At 35.6% G+C, this 13352-nt stretch overlaps 1 protein-coding gene across 5 annotated transcripts; it reads right to left on the reverse strand.

Annotated features, from left to right (window-relative positions):
- Window positions 1-316: 316 nt before the first annotated feature.
- On the reverse strand, window positions 317-2832 carry LOC145012173 (azadirone synthase LFS-like). 5 transcript variants are annotated; one of them, XM_078970953.1, is made up of 11 exons: window positions 2610-2832; window positions 2056-2251; window positions 1852-1950; window positions 1728-1779; window positions 1543-1664; window positions 1343-1443; window positions 1209-1267; window positions 1005-1061; window positions 872-917; window positions 566-645; window positions 317-478 (listed from the first exon to the last, which is right to left on the reverse strand). In XM_078970953.1, the coding sequence occupies exons 1-11, from the start codon at window positions 2694-2696 to the stop codon at window positions 394-396; spliced, it is 984 nt and encodes a 327-aa protein (XP_078827079.1). In that variant the 5' UTR covers window positions 2697-2832; the 3' UTR covers window positions 317-393. The 5 variants fall into 5 exon arrangements, with proteins under 5 accessions (XP_078827079.1, XP_078827083.1, XP_078827080.1 ...); XM_078970957.1 differs by having other exon boundaries at window positions 2668-2826; XM_078970954.1 differs by having other exon boundaries at window positions 2533-2825.
- Window positions 2833-13352: the final 10520 nt, after the last annotated feature.

Consider the following 13352-nt stretch of genomic DNA (forward strand, 5'->3'; position numbering starts at 1 on the left):
AAATAACTCATAAGTGTAACTATGATTTAAAATATTCAAAAAAAACCATCAAACTTTACATTTTTTTCAAAGGTTACTCACTAGTAACCGGTTCTTGTAGTTTAAGGCATTTTTCCATCTTTAAATGATATTTGTGGGCACGAAAGGTTTTGTTATTCTAAAACAGAAGGAGTTGAATACACCATACTCATGCAACACGTGTGACCCCATACAATTAATTATCAAGTATATGATATAATTCACAGTCATTTTGTGTTCATAAAAAACCACTTTGGTGTGTAAATTGCAAAAGACATGAATACTTTTTTCATCATCATCATCAAGATATGCCAAATGAAATTTAAATAATAATAGTAACTATTTTATTACTTTAACAAATTGGCCAAATGAAATCTAGGGTTTTTTGTATGTACTAAGTTCAGCATGAGTGTCATGATATCGTTGAAGAAGGTAGGTTTCACATTTGATTGGAGGAAACCTAATAAAATCAAATCATTAAAAATGATAACAATAAACCAATAAACATTTAATAAAAAAAAAAAAAAAATGTTTTTACAATACTTACTTGGGAGTGTTTTCTTTTGAATGGCAGGTAGGTAAGCATTCAACCACACAATCATGACTTGGCAACACAAAATATGGAATCTACAAGAAACAGCAACATACTTTCATTCATAACTTGCGTTCTTCTTTTTTATATATATATATATATATATATATATATATATATATATATATATATATATATATATATATATATATATATATATATATATATATATATATATAAGAATGGGTTGAGTTGAAAATCATTTAAATTAAAAAATAAAAATAAGAAATAAGAAAATTGAGTAATATAAAAAGGTCGTACAGAATATCGCTCTTGACCACTTCCCAACACCCGATGTAACGTTGACCTGTACAAAAAGTCAACGAATTCAAACCTATCACCTAAAATAGTCAAAATAGAATATTAGAATATATAACATGATAATTTTTTATACCTGAAAATACAGTTGCTCCATCGTTCCAGCATATCACCAAGATTTACAACAAAGGCTCTGAAAAGATTATTATAATTTATAAAGACATTAACTGATTTGTAAATGCAAAAAGACACATAATTTATCATCATAGTGTATAATTCTTCTTGTTCTCCAATGGTGTAAAGTGTCAAATGTTGTTCCTTTTTTACTTAATGGTCTTACCCTTTTAATGGTTCAACAGATTCCCACACCTGAGGGTTAGAATCTTTATCCTTGCATATCTTTATAAATAAAAAATAAATAAAAATTAAAACTTTGAAAAGAAAAACATGTATTTGTTGCTAATATTTGCATACTTGGAGTCCAGAAACATTATCTGTTGCCAAGAGTGTTATAAAACCATAATCAGAGTGTGCACCAGCTCCATATATTCCCTTCAAAGGGTCTGATACTTGGCCTACAACATAAACCATTTTTTTTTTTTTATCATCTTTAATTAAAAATAATCATGAAAAAATTAAAAATTATATTATCATTCTTGAGTTTAGATTCTCACCTTCATAATGCAGTAAACGTAAGATTGCAATCGGATTGCCAAGTATTTCTGGTCTTTCAAAATAGTTGGCATCAAGATCAAGAGAAAGGGCGATGAACCTTGCTATTTTTCTAACTACTTTCCTAAAAGAAAAAACTCATATAAACATGAAGCACAAAAAAGATTATAAGTTTAAGAAAACTTACAGAGCTTGTTGATGATATTTTTCCATAGTCTGCCTCCATCCAGGTAAGATATCTGTCAAACAATTCAAACTTAAAAGAATTTCACAAATCAGATACACAGTGATGAGTAGATAACTGGTTATACCTGAATCAGGCCATAAATTTGGCCCATAAAATGTTCTTTGAGCGTCAGGGTTATCTTCAGGAAGCTCGATACCAATGTAAAATCCTTCCTTGTGATCACCTATGATGTTTTGATTATTGTGCAAATGAGTTGTGGAAAGTTTTATGATGAAAGTTAGAAAGAACAGGTGGATTGTTATAAAACTTTACTTGAGTTTGAACAAACCATGGAGTTGATTGGCGGGATCAAGGAGTTCGTCAAGAACAGGAGTGTAGCCTCGGTGTTTCTCATTTCTAAGAAGCTTCATTTTCTCCTCTAATGGAAGCTCGAAGAACTTCTTGCTTTCCGCAAAAACTTCATCCAGAAATTCCTCACTGATTCCATGATTTGTTACGTAGAAGAAACCGGAATCCACGCAGGCCTATGAAATATAAAACAGATCAAATTAACGACTAGTAATCGTTAAGAAAACTTAAATGGGGTTTGTTTACATGACATATATGCATACAGGAAATCCCCATACGTGGGATTCTATAACTAATTAACTATCCAGTTATTGATACAATCCTTTCCATGAAGTTCTTTTTTCATATCCCTAACTTTCAAATCTAATTGCAGAACAAATCAATAGAACTAACAAGTAAGTATTTCCATAATCGATAACAAATTGCAGACGATTAAACATCCAAAATCAAACTATACCTCCTTCTGAATACACTTACGCATACACACAAAAACAAACACAAATCCTTTCACTTCTCACAGAGAGAGAGTGAAACCTGTTTGAGTAAGGATACAGAGGTTGGAATATGAGGAGATGAGAGATCGATAGAGTACAATTTTGAAACTTTTTTACAATCCGCCATCCAACACTTATTTCTTCTTCAATCGCCTTTCGTTTCTGTTTGCTTTGATTTGAACTTGTATGTGAGAAATGGGTGGAATTAGAAACGAATCTGCAACTATTACAAGTGTATGCTGTTATATGGAAGAATCTCACTCGGATTCGACCCCAAATTACTTTTTAAAGCCGTTTCTGCTATTTTTTATCCATTAAATATTCAAAGTTGAAAGGGATAATGACTTGACTTTCGATTTTTATCACATTTAGTCATTTAATTTTTTTTCGTTATGTATTTGTCATTGAACTATTGAAACTGTTCACATTTGATCCTTATGACCGGCTGTTACCGGTCATAAGGGTAAAATGTGAACAGTTTCAATAGTTTAGTGGCAAATAGATAATTAAAAAAAGTTTAGTGACTAAATGTGAACAAAATCGAAAGTTCGTTACCCTCTAAAAAGTTCAATGACTAAATGTGAACAAACTTCCTATTGTATTATGTTTTAGCAAAATTATTTATTTTTGTTTAATTGTAGCAACATTTGTTGATGAAGAAATCTATGAAATAAAAAAACAAAACGTAACATTCGATTTTCTAGGTATCATCATTTAAGTATTTTTCTTTTGAGTTAAGAAGAGAGACTCGACGAGTTGACGCCTCAACTCGTCGAGTAAGGTCGCGACTGATGACTCAGATTAATGAATGTATTCGATGAGTCGGTGAGGCGACTCGACGAGTCCGCGCTGTTGGCAGAAACCCTAAATCTTTGGGTCGAGCCATATTTAAAGGCACTTATGACCTTCAATTGCGACTACCTTTCCCATAAGTGAGAACCCTAGCGAGCTTGAGTGTGTAGAGTGAGAGGAAGAGTTATCTTGAGCTTTTTGTTGTGATAGATCTGGACCCTTCTAGGTTCAGAGAGCTGAGAATATGAAGCTTTAGTAGAGTAAACCTTGGGATTCAAAGTTAGGAAGCATTTATGGTATATATAGTTACTTTCATCTTACACATAGATATGAACTATTTTATATAAATTACGTGTTATGTGTGCATATTATTTGAATACTTGTTGTCTATGCTGGATTAACGATTTTATACATGTTTTAAAAGATTTAAACGGTATATTTATTTTATATCTACAAATTGTTGCGGATGAAACATAGGTAAATGAAATAGTTGATGTGTGATGAAATAAAATGATGAGAGATATATGATGATAGAAAGATGGTGATAATTAGGTAAATAGATGATGATGAATATGTGATGTAGGATGAAAGGAGATACCATAACCTTAACCAACAATGTGGCGATGTAGTCATCTACCAGAGTATAGATGATGACCACAGACTATTCTAGACAACCCAGTGGAAACACTAGCAGACCCATGTGATGAATTACGAGTTCAGGCGATGTTGTAACTACATATTCATGTGATGATACTCTAACCCCTTATTATGAATTACGAGTTCAGACGATGTTGTAACTGTTGGGTTTTAGCCATAAGAACTTTCCTATGTGCGCATGCAAAACCCTATTGCTTGGATCTAGGCTTTCTATCAAACATGCTTTTGAATCCAAGACTTCTAATGGCTAATTAGGTTAAACAATAACATTAATACAGATCTAGAATCATACCTTTGAGTTCCTTGTTGATCTTCTTGTCTTGGAGCTTCTAGAGTCACAATTGTCACTCCTCTGATGGTTCACAAACAACAATAGCAAGCAAGATGATTTAGGAGAGAGGAGAGGGGATGGAATTCGGCCAGAGGTTCCTTTCTTTAGGTTCTTAAATCTTGTACACGAATTCCACACCCCAAGGGCCTATTTATACCTTTAGACTCCTTAAGGGTTTCACCCTAAACCCTAATTGGATAATCTTTACTTAAGGCTATCCAAATCCATTCCATAGATATCCTTATGGACTATTTTGAGCTATCCTAAAGCTCTTAGAAACCGTCCAAAGTCCATCCTAATGGATTTATAGTCTAAAGTCTAACTATCAAACAATTGACAGTTTATACCCTCTTATTTAATTAATCTCTTTAAGTCACCAAATTAATACCAATTAATTTATGACTTATATTAATCAAATAGCTTAATATTATTCCTTATAATATTTACTCTCTCTTAACAAATCATCCTTCAAGTTGCTATGGTGAAGGCAACCCAAAAGGACCATGCACCACCGAATATAGTTATAGCCTTAGACACTATTCCAACAGTCTCCCACTTGGATAAGTCTAGTAACTATACAAGTATAATACGGTTTGCAATCGTAGCTCTCAAAGACGCTGTCAACTCTGATCTAATCAATCTTGTCCTTTAGATAAGGGATCGTACAGTCCTCTGTTAGATATCATGCTGACAATCCTATGGAATGGTTAGTCTAGCATTTAGATTTCTCGATCTTCGATTTATTTGACATAGAACTTAATCGAACACATCAATTCAGTTCTGACCGGGCCCGGCACATAAGTCAAATCAAATCATCGAGTGGCCAAGATATCTCTTCTACCCTCTTAGGATAAAATTTACAGATAAACTTCGACTTATATGCATTTACTTATTCATTAACCAACTATACACAACAATGCGTTTTATAACATCAAGTTACTGATGCGTTTTCGCATTATCAATGCACAATCAAATAACAAATAATAAACCATATATCTAGGTTTTAAGACCATATGATATTATCGTCTTGCGATCACCTTTTATATCGTATTCCATAAGGTGATTCCAGCAAGCGCGGGTTTATTCCAATGCTCAAAACCAGTTCGTAAGCACTCATGAACGTTGCAGCAACTCTTGCTATGTCTAACACCATTTAGACACTCTACACACCAATTCACGACAATCTTCATTCATATCTACTCCCAACATATGAACGATTGTGGACCATTTGAATAATTCGATTATTCCTAATAAACTCAATTATTCTGGAAGTCAAAACATGCAAAGTGAAACAATAGTTAAACAACTAACATGTGATAGTAACTTTACTCATAAATAAAACTTCTTTATTTAATCATCAAATGTTAATTACATTTATCTATTATACGTTTCTAATATAATCTAATCTATGCTAATATCATCCTTCAGCCCAATACTCCTAGCATGCTGTAAGTGCTTAACCCTACTCAGTCCCTTCGTAAGCGGATCTGCTGGGTTATCTTCTGATGATATCCTCTTCACTACGAGTTGTCCTTCTTCTACACGATGTCTAATGAAGTGATATTTTCTGTCGATATGTCGAGATCTACCATGATCCCTCGGTTCCTTGGTCAAGGCAACCGCACCTTCGTTATCACAGAAAATCTCCATGGGCTCCTTTATGGCCGGTACAACTCCAAGATCACCGATGAAGTTCTTCAGCCATATTGCCTCCTTCGACGCTTCGCTTGCTGCGATGTACTCTGATTCGCACGTTGAATCAACTACGGTTTCCTGCTTGGAACTTTTCCATGTCACTGCTCCTCCATTTAGGGTAAAGACCCAGCCCGACTGCGAACGATAGTTGTCCCTGTCGGTTTGAAAGCTAGCGTCACTATACCCTCGCACCTTCAAGTCATCACTCCCTCCAAGGACTAAGAACCATTCTTTCGTTCTCCGAAGGTACTTAAGGATGTTCTTCACCGCAATCCAATGTGCTTTGCCAGGGTTCCCTTGATATCTGCTAACCATGCTCAAAACGAAGGCTACATCAGGGCGAGTACAAGTCATAGCGTACATGATTGAGCCAACTGCGGAAGCGTATGGTACTCAGCTCATTTCTGCTATCTCGGCTTCGGTACTCGGACTTTGAGTCTTACTCAACTTGGCATTTCCTTGTATCGGTAGTTCTCCCTTCTTTGAGTTTTCCATACTAAAACGTTTTAGTACCTTCTCCAACTAAGTATTCTGACTAAGTCCAATTAGTCTCTTACTTCTTTCTCTTACTATCCTTATTCCCAATATGTAAGAAGCCTCTCCGAGGTCCTTCATAGCGAAGCACTTCCCGAGCCAGGACTTAACCTCCTGCAGAGTCGGGATGTCGTTTCCTATGAGTAATATGTCATCGACATATAGAACGAGGAAGCTTACTACACTCCCACTGGCTTTGACATATACACAAGATTCGTCTTCGCTTCGTACAAATCCAAACTCTTTGACTTTCTCATCGAAGCAAAGATTCCATCTGCGAGACGCTTGCTTAAGTCCATAAATGGACTTCTCAAGCTTACACACTCTATTCGGATGCTTTGGATCCACAAACCCCTCTGGCTGAGCCATGTAAACATCCTCAGCCAACTTTCCGTTAAGGAAAGCGGTCTTGACATCCATTTGCCAAATCTCATAATCATGAAATGCGGCAATTGCTAGCATCACTCTAATAGATTTAATCTTCGCAACTGGTGAGAAGGTCTCATCATAGTCAACTCCGGGAGTTTGAGTAAAGCCCTTCGCAACCAATCGCGCTTTGTATGTGTGTACGTTCCCATCCACGTCGGTCTTCTTCTTGAAGATCCACTTGCACCCTACGGTCTTACGTTCGGGCACGTAATCAACCAAATTCCAAACTTGGTTATCGTACATGGATTGGATCTCGCTATCCATCGCCTCTTTCCATTTCGCAGACTCCGGGCCTGCCATGGCTTCCTTGTAGCTATTAGGTTCATCAAGATTTACTAGTGTACCATCACTAATATACGTGTCCCCTTCGGTAGTAATATGAAAACCATAAAACTGGGGTTGAACTCTAACTCTATCGGAACGTCTAAGAGGTAAGGATTCGTCAATCGGTTCAACCGGAGTTTCCTCCTCGGGTTGAACGCCAGCGGTAGAGGTTCCTTCATCTATCGATTCTTGAAGCTCTTCAAGTTCGATTTGCCTCCCACTGTCTCCTTGGCTTATGAGTTCTCGCTCTCGGAAAACTCCTCTCCTCGCAACAAAGATAACATTATCTTTCGGTCTATAGAAGAGATATCCAAAGGAAGTTTGCGGGTAGCCGATGAAAACACATCGCTCACTTCGAGGTTCAAGCTTGTCGTGAGTATCTCGTCTTACGAAAGCCTCGCAACCCCAAACCTTGATATGTGCCAACGAGGGAACTTTCCCCGTCCACATCTCGTGAGGTGTTTTGGCAACCTTCTTGGTAGGGACTCGGTTAAGGATATGGGCGGCAGTCTCTAAGGCATACCCCCAAAAGAAAATAGGTAGTGAAGCACGACTCATCATAGAGCGAATCATATCCAATAAGGTTCGATTACGCCTTTCTGCCACACCATTCAATTGCGGTGTCCTAGGAGGCGTCAATTGCGAAACTATTCCACACTCCTTGAGATAATCGTGGAATTCAAGACTTAGGTACTCTCCTCCTCGATCGGATCGAAGCATCTTGATTTTCCTGCCCAATTGATTCTCCACTTCATTCTTGAACTCTTTGAACTTTTCAAAGGTTTCTGACTTTTGCTTGATTAAATAGATATACCCATATCTACTGTAATCATCGGTAAAGGTCACATAGAAGCGGTTCCCATCCTTCGTGGTTGATCTAAAAGGTCCACATACATCGGTATGTATTAGGTCTAATAGTCCCTCACCCCTTTCACAAGTGCTCGTGAAGGGTGATTTAGTCATCTTTCCAAGTAAACAAGATTCGCATGTGTCATCTTCCCTAAGGTCGAATGACTCCAACACTCCATCCTTTTGGAGTTGGGCTATGCGTTTCTTGTTGACATGTCCAAGACGACAATGCCACAAAGATGCTTTATCCATACTAGTGGAAGAATCAATATTCAAAACATCATTTCCTAAGTTATCAACAATCATAACAGTTTCATATATTCCATTACATGGTATAGCTTCAAAATAAAAGACACCATTTAGATAAGCCAAAATAGAACCATTCTCATTATTAAAAGAAAATCTAAAACCTTGTCTATACAAACCATGAAATGAAATGATGTTTCTAGCCATTTCTGGCGAATAGCAACAATTGTTCAAATTTAAAACTAAACTATTCTTAAGCACCAAAGAATACACTCCAATCTTGGTCACAGGCGACGATCTTCTGTTCCCCATGATTAGATTGATCCTTCCTTGCTCCACATCCCTACTTCTTTTTAGTCCCTGCACATTAGAACAAATGTGGTAACCACAACCGGTGTCAAGAACCCAAGAAATAGCATGATTAGAATCGTTAGATTTTATTGCATATATACCTGCGAAAGATGGCTTGATCTTTCCCTCCTTGATGGCTTGCAGGTAGTCCGGGCAGCTTCGCTTCCAATGTCCTATCTTGTGGCAGTGGTGGCACTCTGCCTCCTTCGGGTTAGAGCAGGGCTTAGAGGGATCAACTTTTGTCCCACTAGAAGAGGAACCATCTCGGGCTTTCACCTTTCGATAGTTATTTGAAGAAGCTTTCCTCTTCTTTCCCTTCCCTTGACCAATTGCCAAGACAGGAGCAGCAGACGGATTGGGAGTTGGTGCAACAGACTTGTCCTTGAAATTGCTCTCAGCAACCCTCAAGAGACCTTGGAGTTTACTTAGAGTGACCTCCTCTTTGTTCATGTGGTAGGTCATCCTAAATTGATTGTACATCGGAGGCAAAGAGTGAAGCACCATGTCGATCGCCAAGTCTTCGCCGAAGTCAACGTTTAACTTGCGAAGGCGGTCGACATACCTTTGCATCTTTTGCAAGTGCACGGTAAGAGATTCTCCATGACCCATCTTAGCGGAAATCATGTTGGTGAAGATCTCGTAACGCTCTTGTCTCGCGTTTTGGTGGTACCTCTCCAACAAGTCTTGATGCATCTCGTATGGATACATGTCCTCGTAGGACTTTTGGAACTCGGAGTTCATGGTGGCGATCATGATGCAATGTACTTTCGTCGCATCTCGCTCATGGGTTTCAAAGGCGGTGATTTCAGCGGGAGTAGCAATTTCGGGGTTGATTTTCTCGAGCTTCTCGTCGAGGACATACTCTTTATCCTCATAGCGAGCAATGGTGCGAATGTATCTTATCCATTCGCCAAAGTTCGTTCCATCGAAGGTGACCTTTTGGCAAAGGCTCATCAACGTGAAAGAACTAGCAGCAGCGTTGTTTGCGTTTGACATCTATAGAAAGGACAAAGATAGATTAGAACAAGAATCCCTAATTATCACCCAATAAGAAAAATTAGGGCTAGGATCCAACAATAACATTTACATACTAGAAAAGGGATGCCGTAATCCAACATGCAAATAAATTGAAGGTAAGTGAATGACGATTCACTAATTCTCCATCACAAAACTTAAACTTTTAGTCCTAAGTGTTTTTGAGAATTCCTAGGTTCGGATGAGATTCATTGAACTATTCAATGGCATGTTTAAATCTCGATATGCCCCTCTTGTTTGTGACTGGGATGCCGAGGATCACAAAGCGGGTGTGAATTACCATGCAAATTTACATGGTGCCTTCATTGTTACGATCACCTATTCGATGTGCCGGTAAACCACACACGCTCCATCGAACTATGATAAACAATGAATCACCCTTCGCCACCTTCGCTTAGAACCAATTAGTGTGCCGGTAAACCACACACGCTCCACTAACATCTTAGCAAGGTGCAAAGTGTAATTTCATGGAATTGCATCAATTCACTTTTCCTAAAGTAACTAAGATTGGGAAATTTAAAAAAATTTAGTTACTTCGTATTTCTTATTATACTTTTAATGAGAGGATGAGGTTGCCCTATCCTACCCGTTCGGCTAACGACCCTCCACCAATCAAGCAAGTGGTGGGTGTGAGTGTACACCCATTAAGCGCCATTTTATAGGCCGCAACCTTATACCCACCTTATAGATCGGCTTCGTGAATGAGGCCTACTAGCGGTAAGACTAGCATTTAGTTATACATATATATATTATTCTAATAACATCATATAAGTATAGGGTTGTATTTTAAACTTTTCAAAATCTAGGGTTTGAAATTTAAGTTAGAAGCTTTTAATCATAAATTTAAATTTCAAAACTATAGGGTAGGTTTTAAACATTTAAAAACATGGAGGATCAAATAACAAATAATTTCAATTAACAATTAATATCTTAATTATCTTTATTTGATTTATCTTTGATTTCTTTGAGGATAATTACCAAAAATAATTAAAACAATTAATTAATTATCATATAAAGAAACTAAATATTTAATTAGTTGATAATTACCTTTAACTAGATCAATATAACACTTATATTTATCAAAAAAACGGATTCATATTGATCTAATTAGTTTATGGTAAGTTTGGATAAGATAAACACAAAGAAATCCTGAATCTGGCCTTTCCTGACGCTTGGACTCGCCGAGTACACAAATGGACTCGCCGAGTCAGGCCTACTCGCCGAGTCCACTTTGGAACTCGACGAGTCAGTGACTCAAAAACCAAAAAATCGAATTTTGCAGGTTTGTTTCAGTTATACAAGCAACAATTTGTAGAAAACCAATCTAGGCTCTGATACCACTGTTGGGTTTTAGCCATAAGAACTTTCCTATGTGCGCATGCAAAACCCTATTGCTTGGATCTAGGCTTTCTATCAAACATGCTTTTGAATCCAAGACTTCTAATGGCTAATTAGGTTAAACAATAACATTAATACATATCTAGAATCATACCTTTGAGTTCCTTGTTGATCTTCTTGTCTTGGAGCTTCTAGAGTCACAATTGTCACTCCTCTGATGGTTCACAAACACCAATAGCAAGCAAGATGATTTAGGAGAGAGGAGAGGGGATGGAATTCGGCCAGAGGTTCCTTTCTTTAGGTTCTTAAAGCTTGTACACAAATTCCACACCCCAAGGGCCTATTTATACCTTTAGACTCCTTAAGGGTTTCACCCTAAACCCTAATTGGATAATCTTCACTTAAGGCTATCCAAATCCATTCCATAGATATCCTTATGGACTATTTTGAGCTATCCTAAAGCTCTTAGAAACCGTCCAAAGTCCATCCTAATGGATTTATAGTCTAAAGTCTAACTATCAAACAATTGACAGTTTATACCCTCTTATTTAATTAATCTCTTTAAGTCACCAAATTAATACCAATTAATTTATGACTTATATTAATCAAATAGCTAAATATTATTCCTTATAATATTTACTCTCTCTTAACAAATCATCCTTCAAGTTGCTATGGTGAAGGCAACCCAAAAGGACCATGCACCACCGAATATAGTTATAGCTTTAGACACTATTCCAACAGTAACTACATATTCATGGAATGTCACAGATTTCGCATGCCAAACCAATGGTCATAATTCACATCAGTGAGAATGATTCATTTTTTTTTGTAAAACCAAAATCAAATTGGAAATTTTGATTTTTTATTTTAGAAAATGTCAAACCATTGGTTTTTTTATTTCGGTTTTGGTTTTTTGTTTTTTTTTAAATATATTTTCAGGGTTTTGTTTTTGTTTTTGTTTTTGTTTTTTGTTTTTTGTTTTTGTTTTGTTTTTTTGTTTTGTTTTTTTTTTTTTTTTTTTTAATTTAATAGATTTCTTAATCAACAAATGTTGCTACAATTTAATAAAAATAAATAATTTGCTAAAACATAATACAAGATGAGGTTTGTTCACATTTATTCATTGAACTTTTTAGAGGGTAACAAACTTTCGACTTTTGTCACATTTAGTCATTAAACTTTTTTTCGTTATCTATTTGTCATTGAACTATTGAAACTGTTCACATTTTACCCTTATGACCGGCTGTTGCCGGTCATAAGGGTAAAATGTGAACAGTTTCAATAGTTCAATGACAAATAGATAACGAAAAAAAGTTTAATGACTAAATGTGACAAAAATCGAAAGTTCGTTACTCTTTCAAGTCATTATCTCAAGTTGAAAAAGAGTCCACTTTGTGAACAATGTTTTATTTTTTAATTTATGAAAAAAGAAAGTATTTTAGACAAAATATGTACCCACATGTTTTACTTTAAAATTTAAAAATATGGTATTTCGTTTGTAACTTACTAACCGTTTAAAATTTAAATCAGATAAATCAAGAAAAAAAAATGAAGAATATCGTTGCATTAGTTGATAATAAATGAAAGATTGTTAAAATAAATTGGTACATGCTATAAAGTATTACTGAATAACACTTAACTCATATCAAGTCATGAAGTAATTGGCTATGGTTTACAATTTTACATATCTTGATTCTCAAATAAAATATGATTATATATTTCATTTTAAAATTCTTTATCGCATAATTTTAAATAAAAAAATATTATTACATAAGTATAAACCCAATCACTGAAACAACATACTTTTAACATACCACGATAACTCTTCATATCTTTTATCAGTTTAAGTTTATACATTACTTTATTGCAATTTATAGCTTTTAAGTCAAAGAATCACTTGAAGACATATTTGATAAACTAGAAAGAAAAAGAAGAAGAAGAAATATTCAATGTTGATCACAATATTCTACATTTTTTGAAGATTCAACAGTAAAGACGAATCAATATACAACATTAATGACTGAATATTAAATATTCTACATGTTTTCAAGATTGAACAACAAAAAATCTAAGAATTTATAATATTCCACTTTACAAGTTATGTTTGTAGTTTGTAAATACCCCTAAAAAAAGATTCCAGTTTATAATACTCCATAAAAAACCAAGAATTTATAATCTTTCATCTACAAAAACCATAAATGC

Source organism: Lactuca saligna, chromosome 8 (assembly GCF_052625555.1).
Source record: "Lactuca saligna cultivar CGN05327 chromosome 8, ASM5262555v1, whole genome shotgun sequence".
NCBI lineage: Eukaryota > Viridiplantae > Streptophyta > Magnoliopsida > Asterales > Asteraceae > Lactuca > Lactuca saligna.